The 21,971-nt window shown below is 39.2% G+C and overlaps 1 protein-coding gene across 2 annotated transcripts in view; it reads right to left on the minus strand.

Annotated features, from left to right (window-relative positions):
• LOC131055023 (mitochondrial carrier protein MTM1) overlaps window positions 1-21,971 on the minus strand; it is a 154,918-nt gene that overhangs the window by 35,905 nt on the left and 97,042 nt on the right. For both annotated transcript variants that reach the window (XM_059207520.1, XM_057989633.2), the window contains one exon: window positions 8,561-8,660. In XM_059207520.1, the coding sequence (XP_059063503.1) occupies window positions 8,561-8,660 (100 nt within the window). The remainder of the gene's footprint in view (window positions 1-8,560; window positions 8,661-21,971) is intronic.

Here is a 21,971-nt window from a genome sequence, read left to right on the forward strand (position 1 = left end):
TGGGAATATAAAGTAATGTTTAAAATATTAAAAGTTCCCTTTAATGTGTACATTGTGGGAAATAATATTTTATTCTAAAATGTATTATCCCACATTTAGGAAATGAAGTGTTTGCATCCAGGAAGAAGATATAAATTGAGGTGGAGAGCTCTCTTTTGGGGTATGCTTGGATGAGATTAATGTTATGCTGTTGGATTTCGTAGAGATCTGATTATTGGGCTTGGAGGACGGAATCCCTCTTTGCTAGCATTCTCTTCCCTGTTGAAAGACACAGTCAGGAGGATTAATGGTGTTTTCATTCAGGAAACACATTGGGCTTCATCTGGTGCTCTCGCATGAAGTTTTTATAGGGGTTTGAAAGTGCAGATTCGAAGATAGTGATTTTGCTACAGTACCGCGTGACTAGTGTTTTTGCTATAGTACCACGTGAATAGTGTTTTTGCTACAGTACCACGTGAATAGTGTTTTGCTACAGTGCCACGTGAATAGTGTTTTTGCTACAGTGCCACGTGAATAGTGTTTTTGCTACAGTGCCACGTGAATAGTAAAAATGCTACAGTGCCATGAATAGTGCTGCTATAGTGCATGAACAATGTTGGTATGAAGTTTACTTGTTTTTCCTACTGATTAGAAGTTTGGAAGGCTACCATTACATCTGCAGACCACTACAACATTCAATTCCAGGTTTTTTCTATCATATTTTCATAACTAAGCATTGTAATTGTTGAATACAAACCTGAATAATTGTCGCAGCCCATAAGGCAGTTGAATGTGCACATTTATATTGCAAATCAGTATTTAACAACAAATAAGAAGTTTCGGGTTTTGCATATATTGTTGTATGTTTGTCAAGTGTTTGATAAAATGCCATGTTGATTATTAAGCAATTTAATTGATATCACATAGTAGTTTGCAAGTCTCTTTCATTGGAAAATAGGGGTGGTCATTACAACTGTGGATAAAGACATCAATGAAATCAAGCAGGAGGATTATGTTATCAGACGGATTGATCTTGGCCATGCTTCCACAGATCAAGTAATGGGAGACTTCGAAGAATCTTCCTTAGCCATGAGGGAGAAGCCGTTGAAATCAAAGGCGAAATGTAAGCGGCTGAGTGATAAAAATAGAGTCCTATGCGAGTATGTCAAGAGTTTCAAAAGACCCCTCAGGGAGGCAGGTCCTTCATTCACTCCTCCTTCCTCCCTTCCTAAGGAAATGATCGATGATGCAAAGGTTATTAGAGTGATGGCGCAAAATTCCAGGGAATGGATAGAGGATGTTTATACCGAAGCAGTAAAATTCATTGAAGACCTAGCTCTGCTTCATTCAAAGTTTGTAACCCTCCTGAATAGACTAGAGACAATAGAAGGATTATGGGAGGATGTGCACATTTACTAGGACTTAACCATTCCGCGACTCAGGGCTCTGATGAAGGTTCCAAGGCAAATTCTGGTGGACGGGAAAGTGATTCAAGAGAATGAAGCTTATGACTTTCCCCGATGGTTCTATGCCATCTGCTCAGGAAAGAACACCTTCGACAAATTCAGCGTTGACTCCTTCACTTTGAAAGAGTCCATCAGAGGGGTGCAGGAGGAAATCATTAGTGCAATTGAGGCATTGTTCATGAGGAAACTCAATGACAGTGGAATGACAGTGAACTCCTTGAAATCTCAGTTGGACGATTTCTTCTTCGTAGGTTCATTCCCCAAAGAGCATTTTGCAAATGTTTCTTCATTTTCTGGTATAATGAAGAAGACACAGGAAGTCATGATGGAGTGGGAGAGCTTATTTTCTAAGAGCGAGGAAGAAATTGCCTTGATGGAAATTTGACATTGAAAATGTGCCAAGTGTCTCTATTGGAGAGCTAGAAGCCGTCGTCAGCAGATTCATTGCATATGCCATAAATGAGCAGGATAATGGTCGTCCATTTTTGGACGAGAATCTTTTGGTTGAATAGTGGTGGCGTATTTACTGCTGGAGGTATTTTGACTAGGTGTGGGTCCGGTCAATGCATGTCGTCTTGAATGAGGAATCTTCTTGCATGCAGCCTCATTTATTGTTTTATTCTCCATACATGTCACCGTCATATGGAGAATGATGGACATTTATTCCTTGCATGGGTGTTTGCTATATTTTGGGTATAATCAGCATCATGGGGCGTATTTAATATACTAGTGGGTGCTATTTTAGGCTTTTGAATTAATTGTACATGTGCATAATGGGTTATTTATTACCGATTCCCACCTTGTTGCACCTTGAGCAGAGAATCTTTTGGGGTGAAACCCTAGTTAGGGTTTGCATGGCCTGAGGCCTATATAAAGGGGTGACCCTCCTCATTTGTAAGGGAGGGGAGATTATTGTCTGAGATTGTTGCATCAAGATTGTGAAGTAGCCAACTTAATGCATTGTTCAATTTTGATGGTGTATTCTTGTTCTACTTTGGCAATCTGCATGGTCTTTCTCTCTTCAATTAGATTAGATTTGCTTATATGTTATTAGAAGAACTAGATTTGATAGGAGTGCTCGTTGCAGAATCTGAGCTCATACTTTTGGTGTGTAGTTGATTGTTGTACACCGTGCAAAGTTAGCCTGAGCCCTTTTGATGTGTAAATGCTTAACTTCAATCATCGATAGAGATTGTTCGATCCGATGGTCCATATTGATGATCTGAAAAACCTCTACGCACCCTTTGAAGATTGCACCGCCTTCGTGTAGTTTTTCTCTGCTGGCGAAACGAAGCGTGGTTTGATTTTGCAAGAGTGATCTCGTCTCTTGTTCTTAGGATTAGATTAGCTTTAGCATAGTTCTCTACCCTACTCCTATTTACTTTCCGCATATTTCGAAAAAAATCCAAAAGATCTAAAACTAGAGCTTCATTGCAAATCATTCGTGTAGGAATCCATGAGCTTGCATAAGTTTTCTTCAATTGAACACACGTAAGGCCCCTTGGGTTATCAACAAACCCATCAAACAACTGAGTCACGTCCATGCACTGAAGGAACCTTGGAATTAGCCGTTTGAACTTTAAGCAATCCTAGCATACAGACTAATCTTGATCAAGAGAGGATAAGGTGACCATTGGTGACTTTATTATGTGTTAGACGCAGTCATAAAAAACACGTCAACAGGACCTTCTGCACCTTGTATGATTTTTTTCTATGAACAATAGGGGGGATCGGCTTGGATAAAAGGTGTATTCTAGATTATTTAGGGGAATTCTTCTACCATCCCAGTTGCTCAGTACTCCTCTGCACATGAATAGACCCCTGACATGATCTTTCAAATCATCGGCAGCCTTATTCATCCACACTCATACGTTCTGAGAAAGTCAATCTAAAATAGCTTTCCTCTCGTCCTTTTCTATAGAAATCTCGATGAACTTCAAATCTGATCTTGACCCACCCATGAGGTTTCTTCGAGAAGTGCTAAACCTGGGCAATCAATATTGACCACGCCTCCATATGTCCTATGTTACATGGCTCCGCTACACAATTCCTGTATGATTGTTTCTTGACTTGTCTATCTCAAGAATTTCCTTGAATGTGTTATGGATATAATCTCCCTCAATAATTGTTTTCATTTCTCCATCATCAATGCCTGCATTCGCCAACCAATCTGCTGACTTATTCCTTTCTTGAAGTATATGCTGAATTTTGAATGTTGTCAAATTATTCAACAATTCTATAATTCGTGGTATCCAGGAGGCTAGTCTCCAATTGATAAACCTCGACCGACTTATCCCATTTATAATCACCTGCGAATCCCCTTCAATGATCACTTTTGAAATCCCCTTGTCCACACACAATTTCAAAACCTGCTTCTAGAGATTTCAATTCTGCCTCATTTTAAGAGGTCGTCCCGAAGGATCCTAAGATGGCATATTTCATAACACCTGCTTCGTTTCTTATAATTGCCCCATACCCAGCTTTCCTCGGGTTCCCTCTACTAGCTCCGTCAAAGTTCAGCTTAGACCAACCATCCGGGGGCAGTTCTCAAATAACCTCTTTCCGTTTGTTCCTTCTGTCAACAATAGTGCAACCTAATTCGTCCTTCAACTCCCATATCTTCTCCATGTCTCTGTTCCAAGCTGAAAACATCTTAACCTTTTTTGCTTTGAACTTAACCAAAACCACCTCCACAATACCCATTTTCAGTTTGTAAATGTCCCCCAAACTAAGCTCCTCCTCATTAAAAATCCTTCTATTTCTTTCTTTCCATAAGTACCACACTACCATTGATGGCCCTATAATCCAAAGGTCACCCCATTTCGAATTTCTACCATGAATTGGCCATGAGAGAAGGAAGTCTTTCAGATTTCGATTCTTGCCTGATTGCCATTGAAGCATGTCCATCAGCCACACCCAACATGCTAAAGCAATCGGACACCAATAGAGCAGATGTTCTGCCGATTCCTTTTCCTTTTTACATAAAATGCATATGCTTGGACCCGAGATACCAATGGTCCTCAATCTGTCCCCAATTAAAATTCTCCCATGGAGAGCGATCCAAAGAAATGCACCTGCTTTCGGAAGAATCCTTTTGTTCCAACAGAGTAATGATGGCCAATTCACATCAACCAATCTTTTTCTCTGAGAAGCATATCCCAAATTTTCCTTGTATTCACCCGACTTGGCTGCACTCCATATCAATGAGTCATCATCATCAGACAAGATTAATTTTCTGCTACTAAGAATTTCTTCCAACAAAGCTTGGTTATCCTTATTCCATGACCCGACCACCTTCCAAAGGACTTGTTGATTATGCTTGACTGTAGGATCCATATAATCTGATACTGACCTTCCTATAAACTGTTCAACTGACCGAATCCACTCCTTATCTACAATGAGTTCTGAGATGGCCACATCTCCATTCCAAGAATCCCACCAAAAATTTACTTTCCTTCCATTACCGATTCTCCACGAAAGATGCTCCGTGATAAGCCTCCTGCTCTCCCAAATAAAATTCCAAATAGGAGATCCCAAACTCGACATTAGCAATTGTGAATATCCTCTCTGGGGCTCTAGAATCTAGATATTTGTGAGAAAGAATTCTACACTAGAGCTTATATCATATGTCAAGTTGAAGTTGTGTCTGCTCTAACAGGAAGTCATATTAGTGCAATACAGGAAGCAAACTGAGCACGATGTAATGACAACTGGTTCCCACCAGTCATTGGCCAGCAGGTGACAAGGATCCACTCTCACCGAGTGATTGGCATGTTTAGTGCATTGGTCCATCTACTCCCATCGATTAGTGGTAATACTTAGCTTATCTCCCAATATGCATGGAATGCATCATAACCATCCGAGATAAGACAGTCAAGAAAAATAAGGCAGGTGGTTGAAGGAACGCATCGGCTGAACCAAGTGAAACATAATGATGCCTCAGGTCTGTGAAATCAGAGATGTGCACCAGATCAACAAGGGAAAGTATGATGTGCTACCGGGACAGGAAGAGGAAGAATAAGAAGTGATGAGTTTGCCTCTTTGGAAAACCGATTGAGATGATGTCTGGGCTAATGAAGGAGAAGGAATGGCCTAGCTGTTGCAGACATGGAGTTACCAAGATGCAGATGGAGATTGATGGCATGGAGTCATCAAGGATGTTACCGGTATGCAGGCAGGTAAGTAAAGTATGTTACCAATATGCAGACAAAAGTGTAGTCAACTGGTAAGGATGTCGACCAACAAGAGACCAAAGAGGCAAAGGTGGAAAGCTTCTATCAGATGGACATGTGTCTGAATTTGGCAACTGGGCAAATGTGATCCAACCGACAAAACAAAGAAGAGATGGCACGAAGGTTGACCGATTAATGTATAATCGGCAGGGAAGTTGACCTGGTAGATGAACACCGGTAGTATGTTGGTCGGTGACTGAGCTTAAACTGACACAGTGGCCTGAGTAGAGGTGGATGTCGACGATGATGACACGTAGGACACAGGTGACATTTGTGCAGTGGAGGATAAACGGTGCATCGACTGCACAAATCACGGGTCGATTGCAGGGGTTTGCGGCTCAAGATAGATCAGAGGATAGAGATTTGATTCATTGGTATCATGATCGATCCAAAGTGTCCAAGTGTAGATCAGGTATGGTGAAGGCAACTGAGAGTTCATTTAATGTGATTGACAAATGCAGGTCGATGATCAACTTGTCATGTTTGCTAAATATAGAAAACGTGTACTGGAAGCAGCGAGATTGGCGGTGATGTTTGATTGCTTGCAGGTTGTCAATCCCCATGCAGATCAGATATGATTTGATACTGTCCATGGTCGGTGGAAGGAACCCTAGCGCGCCAAAATTGAATTGATGATTTGGCGGGAAAGCTAGAGCATAAATATGCAGATCAAAAATCATAGAGGATTGATGCTGCCAGATGATGAGGTGTCGGATATTGAAGAGCAGAGTGTGAGAGTGCAGCAGAGAGCTAACCAGTCAGAGAGTTCATCGAAGATCATAGTGACTGTGTGTTGGAAGGTAAACTGGTAAGAGGGTTTAACAGAGGGTCAAACCAGTGAGGCCAAAGTAACTGGTAAGCTGCTAAAGATTGTAGCGGTCAAGTGAATTGGTAGTGTTCCAACCGGTAAGGAGACAATAGAGTGTGAAGCGGTGCAAAGTGAGAATCAGGGGAGGTCAGGCGAGGCAAAGATTGAGCAGAAGAGGAATTAGAACCGGCAAAGTGAACAAAACTGACAGAGTGAACAGAATCGGTGCTGACAAGAAGCAGTGGGTCTGAGTGAACAGAGAACTGACAGAGATTAGAGAAAAGTGAACCGACAGAGAAGAGGTAGAGTGACAGGAAGAGGACTCAACCGGTAAAGCAGAGAAGGAGAGAAACCGATAGAGAGAATTAAAGTGTAGAGGTTACAAAACTCATTTGTAACCGAGGTATTCCTTGTGTATTGTTTATAGACATTGTAGTCACTGAGTTGGTGCTTGGTGCACGGGTTGGTGCCCTAAAATCAATAGGGGTTGGTGCTCCTTGGGTTGGTTCCCTAAATCAGGGGTTGGTGCTCCTTGGGTTGGTGCCCTAAAATCAGGGGTTGGTGCTCCTTGGGTTGGTGCCCTAAACTTTGTATTTAGTGTTTATTGTGAGGCTGGATTGGAGTAGTAGACTCCAGCAACATTTCTCACTGAAGTTTTTCCCATGTTGGGTTTTCCTCGTATATCCAGTGTTATGTGATGTGCCTTTTGTGTGTGCTTGCATTTTGGTCTTCCCCCTATCTCACTGGTATATTCACCTTGTGTTAGATCTGCTAACCGATACACACATTTAGGATGAAAAGGGTTAAGCTTGGAAACCACTGAAAAGGGAAAAGGGTTGTAAAAAGATTAGATCTAGGGTTTGAAAATATATCTATTGTTGGAAATCAAATTTTAAACAATAATTACAAGAACTAAGTCGCTTGATCAATCCATTAATACTTAGTTAAATCAAAAAAATTGGTCATTAGTGCAGCTCATAGATGTCATACTCATCAAGTAAAAAAAAACCGAGTAATTGCCCGTTTTACTCACCAACTTTCTGGCCCAAAAAGTCGGCAAGTCTGACCCATAAGCTTGTAGTTGAAGTCATAAAAGCTCGTAGCCGACATCATAAAAGCTCGTAGTCGAAGTCATAAAAGCTCATAGTCAACATCATATACTCAGCTTATAGCTCTTCTTATCTTGGATTTTGTGAGGTAATTTTAATACTATCTGGACACTACGTACTAATTTTAATACTATCTGGACACTACGTACAAAAGGAAGAATTGTACTACAGAAATTTAGTCTCTCATTTGCCAAATTTATTTCTTGCAAGTGTGTGTCACATATCATCCCCAAAGAAGTATGGTTGGCACTAATCTTCCAATATTTTGTAGCAAAAGTGCTTGCAAGGCTCTTAGTACAGGAAGATATGATGGAAGATGCCTGAATTTTCATAGCGTCGGAAGAAGAAAAATGACAGAAAATCATTAACACATATGTAACATGAAACATTAACTAATTAAAAAAGCATACAGAAGAACAGTTCTATGTAGTTTATGGGATTTAGAAAACTTAATTATCATTTTTATGAGTAGGAACTTAGATTTCCATCTCTCCTCCAGAAAATGCAAATACATGCATATTAAACAAATTGAAGTTACGCACTTGTTCTGATGAGAAGATAAAATGTCATCTAACTGCCTTTCGATTTCCTTAGAATATGTCTCCTCACTAATGCCTCCCTAGAAGAGGTGGAGAATGGAGAATTTAGCTCTCTCTCTCTCTCTCTCTCTCTCTCTCTCTCTCTCGCAGGGGGGGGATATTTCAGTCTTTGAACATCTATAATTGCAGAAAGCGGATCATAAACAACTAGATTCATATCAAGAGAGCTGATCACGCTTCTAAATTGTAATTTCCTTGCTCCAACTACTTCTAAAGTGGACTTAATTACCATAGGATCAGGGAGCAGACTTCAAAGAAAAAAGAAAACCTAGAAAATTTTGTCACAAAAAAGGAACAAAATAAATATTTTGTAAACATAACAGTAAATGAGAGTTTCAAATCATTTCTTCCAAGAATGAACACTTACAATCTTTTCCGGTTGATTTATTCTTCACAGACAACAGCACACCAACTAAAGTTTCCCACATCCCTGGAGGTGTCATTCCCGCATGAAGGAATTTCTGTGCCTTTTTATCATAAGATCAAAATAAAGTTTTAGGGCAATAAACAGTCAAACAAAGTACTTAAATTTTAACATGCCTCTTCATTCTAAGCCACTACATGTACACCATGATCTCAGAGCCAGATTTATCTCTCTGTTTTTTTCCTTTAGAGTTACAAACATCATTTGGCATTCATATTTATGACCAATCATTTTACATTTTCCTCTATTTATCATAAACACAATGTCACTTTTCCATTTATTTCATAAAAATTTAGCTACAATTTCACCTCTAGTTTAAATTCAATTACCTATGAATTCTTACCTGAAAGCAGTGACCATATAATAATTCACAGATGGAAAAGTTAACAGGGCTAATTTAAAACTTCAAAGTGATGAAAAGCTAGCTAAAGCAGTTCATTAACACTTTTGGCAAATGAAAATGGAGGACATATACAATCTGAAGAAGCTTGACCATTTTATTCAAGAAGCAAAATGATGATAAGGCATCTGCAAGTCTAAGCAACTGGAATAAAAAGAGTAAGCAAGATCTCCCTCTCCCCTCAGCTTGTCAATTCTAATGGAATTTTAAAGTAAATACAGTGTGTAGTTACTGCAAAGGAAGCTTGGGATATCCTCGAAAACATGATTAACTGAAGAGAATACCAGCATATGTTAGACATGATTCAGATGTCAACACTTACACATAAATGTAATCCGATTCCTAAGAAATAGCTAATAGATCACGCTCTGAACTGTGAGAATCTTTAAGTGTTCAATGTCAATCAGAGCTGATGATTATTAATCCAAATGACACATTAAACTGGAACACAAAGATTATTGCGTGTGCCTTCTGTACATGGTATACACCCAAGGGAGATGTATTACTGTTTGTCTTCCACAAGCTAGGTCTATGCTATGAATATGCTTATGCTTATAAAATCTTATGATACAAATGTATACATATGTACAAAAGCCCCAACTGCCAAACAACCATTAAGGAAGTTGAAATGGATGAGATTCCACATCTCTCTTTACCTTTTGATAATTGTTCTTAACAGTGTCAAATATGTAGCTGTCATCTAGTCTATAGTACATAGTTTGGTCTATCGATATCTAGAACCTTAGCAAAGTAGATGATGAAGAGTAGACTGTAAGCTTTTGTGAGTGCCTGAACGGTGTCACGTCCATTCTTTCTAGATTATCCTGCACCACTTGAAAAGTGTGAAGCATCTGGTGCAGAGCTATTGAAGATTATTGAGAAGGAATTTAAAAGTACCACAGAATATCAAACATGAATCAGCAGTATCACTGGAATTGCAATTCAAAAATCCAACTGGCTCAAAAGTTTTTTTCATCTAGGTGATTCAATTCATCTAGTTAAGGATGAAGATAGTGTTGCTCAACTTTTATATACCTTGTAAGCTGTACACTCTAATTTATGACTCGTCATGCTAAGGATAAGTTATGGTTTAAAGTTAAACCCTTGGAGGTTTTCTATCCTATTCCTCTACAAAGGAAAAGATTTGCAAAATCAAACTAAGTGAAGATCATGCCTCTATGACCAAGCACAGATCTAGAAATGAGCAAGTGCAGCAAAATAAGTATGCATTCAAAAGCAAGGGACCAGGCCTCAAAACAATATAAGACCAAATTAACAACAATTGCACAAAAGGATATGGTGATATCATGACAAAGGAGAATATCATGACAGGGACTCCCATAGAAGACAACGAGAAACTGGCAAATTGACACCAAAGAAAGTAATCAAACCTAAAACTCCAAGGTGTAAAATATAAGTCAATATGTTTTTTTACATTGAATACTTCGAGTTCACTTAAGAATGACTGGATAATAGATTTAGGTGCAGCTCACCATATGTCTCACAATTCTCATGATTTTTACTATATAAACTCTTGTGATGAGAAAGTCTTGATAGATGATGATAATGCATTATTGGTTAAAGCAAAAGGTATGGATGATGTGCTTGTTCAAGATGGAATTTTCCAAGACATAAAGAATGTTCTAGATTAGAAGACTTGCATTTGATTGGTCAAATCAGTTACCAAAATAAGAAAGATTATTTCCTTTTAATGAATGTCATTAGAGAATTGAATGACTATCAGATAGTTACCATAAGTTCTTGTTAGAATATGTTATATTCTTATTGTTAATGGTCAATTATGTAAATATCTTGTAATATTAGATTCTTTCTATTTTTACAATTGTTTCTTATTTAGAAACATCGTCTTTGTAAACTCTATAAGGTCTTTCGATCTTTGTAAATAAATCATCCAATATTTTACCAATTACTAATCGTAATATGGTATCAAAGCCGAAATAAAGAATTTTTGAATTCTTTTTTAGATTTTTAGACCTCTTGGTCTTTCGTCTTGCAGATTTTCGAAAATTACTCTTCTGTAAGAATTGCGTGAGGGTTTTGAAGAATCGTTATTTTTCTGGCAACGGATTTTCTCTGCAAGCCCACAATTCTTCTTTCTTCTTGTGTGTCACAATGGATTTCGCAACCTCATTTGCCCTCGATCCGCAACGACTTCTCTTCGCGATTTTTAAAATTGCATCGCGTGATCCTTCCTCCCTGCCTACAATTCATTTCACGATTCTGCATTCTGCATTTAGCGATGACTCTTGTGCAACTTGCGCGATTTTAATCAAATCAAGTCTTTTTTTTCGCGCAAGGGTTTTTCAAGTGATTCCGCGCGACGCGACAGGACTGTGTTTCCGAGTGGATTTGTTCTACGCCTTCATTCCTGCAACGGCCCTTTCTCTGCAACCAAAATAATTTCGCGACCAAGTTTATTTTCCTGCTCGATTTTTGTTGTTACTTAGGAAGATTTCTCTACAAATTTCGACATTTTCTGGGCCTTTGTTATTCAGATACAACCTAGGGTTTCTGCATTGAAATCTTTTTCAGAAACCAAATCTGTGTGTTTTTTACGGCTAACGTTTTTTTAAAAACCTTCTAATTTTTTGCTGGAATTATTTTTCAACCATAGATTCTTTTAGGGTTTTTTGCAATGTTTTCTAGGTCGTTGTCAAAATTTTTTGGGTATGGCGAAATTTTTTTCTCAAGATTCATGTCAACTGTACTTCATCTTTTTTGAAGTCTATACTTGATTCTACCTCTGTTTTAGTTTTACGCCTTTTCAATTTTTCTCGTTTTTGATGCCTTGGGAAGCGTGCACAATGGCATCATTGACCAACTTAATGTTGGAAGGCAGTCAAAGATTCAACAGCAAGAATTATTAAAATTGGAAGAAGCGCATGATGAAAATTTTTGAATACCGCAACCTTGATGATCTTGTTTTGGGAAAAGAGTCTCGTCCTACTACAACCGAACAGGACTAAGACAAGTTTGATGAGTAGAATCAAGAAGCCGTCATGCTCCTCAAGCTCTCCATCACAGATGACCAATTGCCTCAGATTCCCTCTAGCAAGTCAGCATCAAATATCTGGAAACACCTAAAGGAATTGCATGAGACATCCGACAAGAGCCGAGCATTCTTCCTAAAGAACCAATTGTTCTCCATCATGATGGATGAACGTATGTCCTTATAGGAGCATCTCACAAAGATTAAGGACATTCGAGATCAACTTGAAGCTATTGGTCAAAAAATAGAGGAAGAGGATATGGTAGTCATCACCTTGAAGAGTCTACCTAAATCCTATGAGCACTTCGTAGAAACTCTCAACATTACTTCAACGAATGTTGATCTGAAATTTCCAAAGTTGTGCACCAACAGCAGGATCATTGGAAACAACAGTTTGGTAGCAATGCCACTTCCTCCTCCTCCTCAGAGCAAGCCTTTGCAACCAAATCCTTTCACAAGGATAAAGGCAAATCTCAGTCATCTCAGCAAAAGGGCTCCGGTCAGTCTTAGGATGGTTCGAAGAAGAAGGTTCAATGCAATTATTGTCATAAATATGGCCACATGATCAAAGATTGTCGGAATCAGATAGCTTGCGAACAGTGGAAGTAGGGAGGGTCTCAGCCTAAAGCCAATGTTGCTGAGCACATAGAGCAGAAAGAGTCTGCCTTTTACGCCTTCATGGCTAAAAGAACTATAGACCATTTCACTCACAAGTGTGATTCTAGTGCTTCTCGGCATTTCACTCACAAGTGTGATTGGTTCACAGACTTCTCTCCTTACACCGACTCAATCATTTTTGGAGGAGGTGAAGAGTATACTGTTCTCGATAAGGGCAACACTCAGATACAGTCTGGTGGGAGGAGTCTTATATTCCTCAATGTATACTATGTTCCTAGCATGGAACTGAACCTTCTCTCTGTGAGCCAGATTATGCGGCACTCTCCTCAGCTTGATGTGATATTCAATGCACACAAGTGTTTGATTGTTGATCGTGCGACACACACTACTGTAGCTATTGGCATTGAGGATCATGGTCTTTACAGACTTGTGGATACGGGTGATTCTCTTGAGCATGCCTTCACAGCTAAATCATCTTCTATCAGCAATCTCCGGCACCAGCGATATGGTCACCTGAACATTCACTACCTTGCTCATCTTATTCGGGAAGATTTAGTAGATGGCCTACCTAATATTCAAACTCAGAATCAGCAAGTTTGTGAAACTTGTCAGGCTGGAAAGCAACACAAGACACCATTCAAGGATGGTGACTCATGGCGAGCCTCTGAGGTACTATAGTTGGTCCACGTTGATGTATATGGTCCAATGAATGCACCTTTTGTTACTGGTTGCGGGTATTTCTTACTTTTTGTTGATGATTTCAGTCGTAAAATGTGGGTGTACTTTCTTAGATAGAAATCATATGTGTTTCCTGTATTTCAAAAATTTAAGGCCTTAGTAGAAAAAGAGTCTGGTTGTTCTATTATTACTCTTAGGTCTGATAACGGGGGGAGTTTTGTTCTACTGCTTTCTCCACTTTCTATGATACACATGGCATAAAACATCAGTTAACCACACCATACACCCCTCAACAAAACGGCATTGTAGAACGTTGCAACCACACCATTATAGAAAGGCTAGGTCAATGCTGGAACACAAGAATGTTCCTAAGAAATATTGGGTAGAAGCAGTATACATTGCAGTCTATCTCTTTAATCAGTCTCCCACACATACGGTTAAGGGGAAGACTCCCGAGGAAGCTTGGATTGGTCGCAAACCCAGGATCAGTCATCTGAAAGTTTTTGGCTCTTTAGCATATGTATGGATTCCAGATGCCAAGCACTCCAAGTTGAAGTCCAAGAGTCAAAAACTTATGTTTACAGGGTACAGTGACAACCATAAGGCTTAGTGGCTAATTGATGCAGACACTGATCGTCTTATCTTCAGCCGTGATGTTGTATTTGATGAAGAACGAGGACCTTTTCAGCTTTCCTCATTTGAGCAGAATTATGAGGATCAGCCTTTGAAGGCTTTTGATTTAGGTGTTCGTCTTCCATTTGGTTCACCTGATGGGAGGGATGATGCAAATTCTGAATTTGATGATGCACTACCTGAATTTCCTCTGGATGATGCTAATCTTCCACCTATTCCAGATCTTGTTCCGCCTCCAGTTCCTATTATTCCTCCTGCATCTGATGTTGGTTCTTCTACTCTCTGGCCTAAATGGTGGGCTAAGACCATCAATGATCTTCGTCCTTGTTGTGGTGTTTTCACACATCGCCCCATTGCAAATGGGGACCCCCTTCTTTTTAGGCCCTCCCGATTTTTGGCTTGCATTCTTGTGGTATTTTCGCAGAAGTCTTGTCAATCTCTCTGCTTTGCAAGTGTTTGGGGGTCATATTGATTAAATCTGCTTTTTGTTTGAGCGAATTCGGCTAAGTATAGGACTCATTTTGTGAATTTTAAGGATTTTGCCTTCTATCCTAGATTTTAGGGGTTTCTGTTAGGGTTTTGGAAAAACTGAACATACAACTGGAATTAGGACCCTTCAAGGAACCTCCCCGTAAAATTTGAGCCAAAACGGAGCAACTTTCTATTTTTAGAAAGTTCCTATTTTTTAGGGATTTTACTGAGTCTCGGATTGGTCTAATTTTGCCAAAAATTAAACTTACTATTTTTAGCAAGTGCTTTTTTGACCTATTGTGCCCAAACCTTGACATTTTGAAACACTTACTATTTGGGAAAATCTATTTTTGGTAGGATCTTCACAGGAAAACACTGAAAGTTGAATATCTCTGAAGATGCTGAAGACTGAATGTTCCTGAAGACCATTTCTAAATCCGGAAGAGTCAGAAGGCAGACAATTTGGGTCAAAAAATGGTTAAGTTTGGAACTCCTATTCCAAAAGAGGAAAGCATGCAAAATCATCCAAGTCCAGAAATTCACATCAATCCACCAATGTTATCCTGATTCGAAAATGCCCTGAAATTTGACTAAGTCTGGAAATTTGGAAGATCTTCCAAAATCCAGAATTTGCATTATGATTCCTATGGACCTGAAACAATTCTCAAACATCTTGACAATATATATGAAATATAACTTAAAGTATACTTAAATGTTATATTTCATATCTATATCCTGACGAAGAGCCTGGAACTTGTGAAAAAAATCCATGTATCCATGGACAAAGCCAAAATGCGCCCAAGGCTGGACTAGGGTGCCAAAACCAAGATGCCATTCACAAGTGGAAAAATCCGTCAGTCCATGGACAAAGCCAAAATGCGCCCAAGGCTGGGATGGGGCGCTGAATTCAAGAAGGCATTCAGAAGTGGAAAAGTCCATGAATCCATGGACATGATGAAAATTCCACCCAAGCTAAAAAATTGAAATTTTGCCCAAGGCATGGAATCCAAGGAGTCAAGGAGGAATAGAAAAAACAAAATTCCCCTCGGGCAAATTTTTGAATTTGCTATTTTTAGACACTGAATCTCGACATAGTGGAAAATTTTATAGATTCGGAATCGTGGCAGAATTCCCCATCCAATGAACTAACTCCTAAATTTTAGGAGGACCCCTAAAAATAGGGATGTTGAAAAGGAGACATGGACAATTCACAAAGTAACGGAAATTCCTTCCTTCAGGACATAATTCCAGGAAAGGTGAAAAATTGACTAAGTGTTGGAAATTCCTTCCTTCATGACAGAGTTCCTGAAAAAGGTGAAAATATGGCTAAGTGTTGGAAATTCCTTCCTTCACGACGGAATTCTTGGAAATGGGAAAATTTGGCCAAGTGTTGGAAATTCCTTCCTTCAGGACAGAATTCCAAGAAAGATGAAAATTTGGCTAAGTATTGGAAATTCCTTCCTTCGGGACAAAATTCCAAGCAAGGAAGAAATACCCCCAAGGATGAATTGAACATAAAATTTCTAAGGCAAGGAAGGAATCAGGGATGAACTGAACAAGAAATTTCCCCTCCAGGGAAAAATTTGAAAAATCCATTCTCGGGCATCAAATCACATCCAAATTTCAAAAGTTTTATAGATTTGGATTCGTAGAAGAATTTTCTCTCTCCTGGACCGTGGAACCCGAATTTGGGAATTTTCCTAAAAAATAGGAAATGTGCAGAATTGATAAAAAACCTTCTTCAAGCAAGGAAAGTTGAGGAGACTTCAAGAAAATTCTTCCTGAATCGAGTTTTCCCTCTCCAACAATTCCAGATGTGCAGGAGCGGATATACGACGGCGGGGTCCACTTGCATGGCGAGGATCTATTGAACACGTGGTAGTAGAGTGGCGCATTCATTACCGGAATATTTGACCAAATGGCGACCTGGTCATTACATGTTGAATTTATGGTAGATTCATTTTGCATGCAGCCGCCACAAGTGGAAATGATGGATCATTTATGACATAATGGGGTGATTTTTGCATGGATGAATGTTCAACGCATGTTGGGCGAATTTGAAGGAGGTGATGCATTTAATGCGCAATGGATGCTATTTTAGGCTCTTTAAATTAGGGTTATTGATTTGAGATTCCCACCTTGTTGCATCTTGAGTGGAGAATATTTAGGGCAAACCCTAATTAGGGTTTTGCATGTAATCATGGCTTGAGGCCTATATAAAGGGGTGAACCCCTCATTTGAAAAGAGGAGGGAGCTTTGTATGAAATTGTTGCGATAAGTTTTTGAGAAAATAATAGTGAACCATTGTTCTCCGATGGTGTCCAGTTCAATTATTTTTTTAAAGTTTGCATGGTTTCACCTTCCTCGCTTAGAGTAGTAGTATAATGCTTTGATTTCAATGGAAAATGTAATGGTGTTTGATGAATTTCCCTGGTTCATACTTTTTGAATCTTGCTGATTGTAAGTTGCAGTGTAAAGTTAGTCTGAGCCCCCTAAATTCGTGCTAAGTTCGATTGTAGATAGTCGTTTGGATTGCGTCGTTTTGGGTATTCAAATGTACTTTCTTGATTTGAAAATCCTCTAGCATCCCCAGAAGATTGCACCGATTCTTGCGGAGTTGTAGTTGATCTTGGCAAAGCAGAGCTTGGTTTATTTGGAATCTGTCCACCAAAGCACTATCCATTGTTATCACTACCCTTAGGAGTAGATTTAGATCCTTCTAAACCCTTTTCCCCTTTACTTTCAGTCCATTTTAGTCCGTTCGAAGCAGCAGCATCGCAGAATTGCCATATCCGATGATGGAGTTCTAGCCACAGCAAAGAAGTGAAAGAACGATGCACACGTAAGGCCCCTTGGATTACCAGCAACCACATCAGCCAACTGAGTCACGTCCACGCATTGAAGGAACCTTGGAGTCGATTGTTTGAACTTCTTGCAATCTTAGCATGCAATCGTACTTTGATCAAGAGAGAGTGAAGTGACTGTTAGGCAACTTTATTCTGTGTTAGACGCGGCCATAAAAAACACGTCAACAATCTTGATGAGCTCATAGAGGGTAGATCGTCCAGAAACAAGAGCAAACAACAGTCTACAGTCAATTTTGCTCTCATGGCCAACATTCATCGTATTTATGAGCCTCAAACATATGCAGAGGCAAAAGGGATTCTAGAGTGGGAACGGGCGATGGATGCAAAATACCAGAGCCTTCTGAAGAACAACACCTGGGTTCTCTCTGATCTTCCTCCAAGGAAGAAGCCCATTAGTTGCAAATGGGTGTATAAGGTCAAGTATCATGCAGATGGTACCTTGGATAAATACAAGGCCGAATTGGTTGCTCGAGGATTCACACAGTGGGAGGGCATTGATTATGAGGAGACTTTTGCTCCTACTACCAATATGAGTACAATTCGTCTTCTTCTCACTATTGCAGCTCAATTTGGATGGAAAGTCCATCAGATGGATGTTAAGAGTGTTGTCTTCAACAATGAGTTGCGCGATGAAGTCTACATGATGCAGTCTCCTGGTTTCAAGGTTGCCGGAAAAGAACATCAAGTATGTAGACTCATGAAAGAACTCTATGGACTCAAACAGGCTTCTCGAGCGTGGTACATCAAGATTGATCAGTACTTGGTTGCCCATGGTTTTCAACCTAGCCTTTCTGACACTAATCTGTATATCAAATACTCTAGTAATGATGTTCTTTTTCTTGTTGTCTATGTTGATGACTTGATCATTACTGGCAATTCAATACTTTTGACTGTAGAAATCAAACAAGACCTGTGCAAGGCTTTTGACATGACAGATTTGGGGCTTCTCCATTATTGTTTAGGTGTTGAGGTTTGGCTGACTGATGGTAGCATTTTTATTACTCGGTCTAAATATGCCAGGAACTTGCTTGACAGGTTTTGAATGCAAGATTGTAAACCTACTTCCACGCCTATGGAGAAAGGACTTGAGTTGTCAGCCAAGTCTGATTCTCCTCCTTAGATGAAACAACATTCAGACAACTAGTGGGTAGTCTCATCTATCTCACTACCACTAGACTTGATATTAGTTTTGCAATGACCTACATTTCACGCTTTATGACAATCCCCAAAGCTGATCGTTAGGTAGCAACGAAGCGTGTGCTGCGTTATGTGAAGGGCACTTTTGATTATGGACTTCTTTACACCAGGAGTCACGACCCTAGACTCAGTGGTTTCACAAATTCAGATTGGGCAGGTTCAATTGATGACTGGAAATCAACATTTGGGTATGTGTTTAGTTTGGGATCTAATGCAGTCACATGGACTAGTAAAAAGCAGCAGGCAGTGGCTCTCTCCTCGTCAGAAGCAAAGCATCGAGGAGCAGTTAAGGCAGCTTGTGAGGCAGTTTGGCTTCGCCGGATGCTTGTGTATATGCAAATATCTCAAGCAAGTCCGACTCCCTTGTTCTATGATAATCAGGGAGTTCTCAAACTTGCCAAGAATCTTGTCTTCCATGAAAGAACCAAGCATGTGGAAACTCATTGTCATTTTATTCAGAAGCTTGTTGAAGACGGATTAGTTCAGTTGCAGTATGTTCCAACTACAGAGCAGACTGCAGACATTCTCACCAAGTCTCTCAACCCAGATAAGTTTGCTAAATTCAGGGGGCAGCTTGGTGTTGTTGACAGATTGACCATTAAGGGAGGGTGTTAGAATATGTTATATTCTTATTGTTAATGGTCAATTATGTAAATTCTTATAATATTAGATTCTTTCTATTTTTACGATTGTTTCTTATTTAGAAACATCGTCTTTGTAAACTCTATAAGATCTTTCGATCTTTGTAAATAAATCATCCAATATTTTACCAATTGCTAATCGTACTAGTTCTCTTGATGGACATGTATAATTTTTTATTATTGTGTTTCATCCACCATGTAATGTGTATTGCAAGCATTGATGATAAATAGAAATTGTGGCAGGACAAGCTTGGAGAGAACCTGAGTTCTTCCAAAATCATTTGTGAACAAAAACCCTCTTGAGATTCCTAGTTTTGAAGACAAAAACCCCCCGAGCTAGTTAGTGTGATTTCATACAGAGATCACAAATGAGCTACAAAGTGAAGATTCAGTCTTGGGATTGCAACCATGGAGGTTTTTGATGTTTTTTGATGGTGTTATTGTTGCTAGAGATTTGTTGTTGTGTTTCAGCTTGTAGCAGTGAAGTAGATCATTTCTTATGCAAGCCGCACACCTCTTGGCTGGTTGTACATCTTCATACCTGGCCGTACAAATATCTATTGCAAGTGTAAGGGTGATTTTGTTAGTACTTTATCTATTGTTTGGAGACCATTTACATGTCATTGTAGGATGTAGATTTAAAGGTGTTCATATTAAGGATGTTGCTGATCGTACTTCCTGTTTTTGGTGGTCATACCTGGACCTAGGATGCTAGAATCTAGGAGAGAATCGCTGCTCTTTGTGGAGGTTTATCACCTTGACTTGTGGCATCTAGGTTGGGAAACTGCAAAAGTATTTATTTAAAAGCAGACTTTGGTGGCTGGAGTGAGTTTTGGTGGATTGGTTATCTGCTGCTGTGATTGCAACAGCTGCAAGATGTCCATTTTCAAAACCTATAGAAGGTCTACAACCTTTTCCAGTATGGTTATATCTTTTTAGCAATGATTTTGGAGTGTGTTTTGAGGAGTTAGAAGTGATTCCCTGCAGTTTGTAGTTTTGATGTGTTAGAATGCTTCCATTCAGTAATGTTGTGCATTACCGACAAATTTTCCAAGTGTGATTTGACAAAAAGAATAGCAAAACCAAAACATTATCAGACCTACACCAGAAATTCTTCATCATTCACACAAGGTATATTGTTGTTGTTTCACAATTGGGTGATTTCATCATTTATTTGGATTATTTGAAGTGTTGCAGCAGTTATACGAGTTTTATCGCTCTTGATATACCTTTGTAAACGCTGGATGGTAGTAATGCCAATGGCTTTGGCATATGCTCATTGAATTTATGTACACCCCACTGAATAAGTGGTAGCTTTGTATTGATCCCCACTTAATAAATGGATGATTTGGTGGTAACTTGTGCCGCTGAACAAGTGGTATGCTTGTAATTTTCTTTCCCACTAAACAAGTGGAGGTGCCCTATTTGTTTTCCCACTACATAAGAGGAAGTGCCCTTTGTTTACCCACTGTATAAATGGATGCTTGTAATCGCATTCCATTGAAGCATGTAGTATTCTTTCTTTCAGTATTGCGCAAGTGTGATTGGCTGACTTGTCGCCTAGTGCATTTCCATTTCAGTTTCAGCATTCTAATTAATTGTACAAGTCCTATACATTGTATGCTCTCACCTTGCCCATCTCAGGAATTGGGTGAAGAAAGAGTGGAAAGAATGTTGCATTGTATATCACTTACAGTTGGAAAAAAAAATTCAAAAATAAAAATTTAGGGGTGTATAGAAATATACTTGGAGCACAACCTTCACTGTAAAGTACAAGGTGGAATAAGGAGGTGCACAAGGAAGAAAATAGGGCATGTGCAAATTTTTGGTATTACAACAACTTTCTCTTCAATGTGAGGAAAAACCCATACTAACTTGCAAGGAAAGGGTACAGGGCACCCTCTCCAAAAGAGGTCAATTGCAGAAGATGAAAAGAAGTAGTGATAAGAGTTCGAATGCACCATACTTTCAGATGGATGGATGGATGGAAGGACACACGCCCTCATCATTTTTTTGGTGGGTTCAATAAGTGAGCTGATTTTCTTGAAGTCAATTGATGCCTCCAACAAAATAAAGAATGCAAAAACTTTGACCTTGATGTTGGAGGAGAATGTTTTAGAGGTGGGCATACAAAATGTCGAGCAAGTTGTCACTAACATTGTAGTAGCATACATGGTAGCTGGAAAATTGCTTCAAAAAAGGCATCCATCACTTTTGTGGACCCCTTGCATAGCCCATTGCCTTGACCTTCATTTGGGGGTCATAGACAAAATTGATTGGGTGAGACCAATTATAGATAAGGCAAAGAACATTACAAAATATATTTATAATCACCTTTGAGTTCTCAACTTGATGTGGGATCCCACCAAGGAAAAAGACCTTGTGTGACATGTGTCACAAGGTTTACAACTAAATTGTCGTCCCCTTTTTCGGACTAAAATAAAGTAATGTAATTTTAAGCTGGTTGCAATAATTTCTAATTAAAAGAGGCAACTTATTAATAATATTTTTATAAAATGTTGATTTGTTGAGGATTTGAGCAATTTGTTCAATCCAAGGCATCCAAGGACATAAACTGTTGGCTGGTTTGGGGTTTGAGAGAACAAAAACCCTCTTGGATTCCACATTTGGGATCAATGACAAAAACATTTGTTTCCCATTTTGGGTGATTCCATCTAAGGATTACAATTGTGCTGATTTGTTGAGGATTTGAAGGAACTTTTCAATTCACTACAATGCCACTACAATGTTTGTTGCTGATTTTTCGAGATTTTGTACAAGATTACAACAATAGGACAATTTGGATTTGCAAGCAAATAATGTTGTTTCTGCCACCATA

This window comes from Cryptomeria japonica, chromosome 6, assembly GCF_030272615.1.
Source record: "Cryptomeria japonica chromosome 6, Sugi_1.0, whole genome shotgun sequence".
Lineage (NCBI taxonomy): Eukaryota > Viridiplantae > Streptophyta > Pinopsida > Cupressales > Cupressaceae > Cryptomeria > Cryptomeria japonica.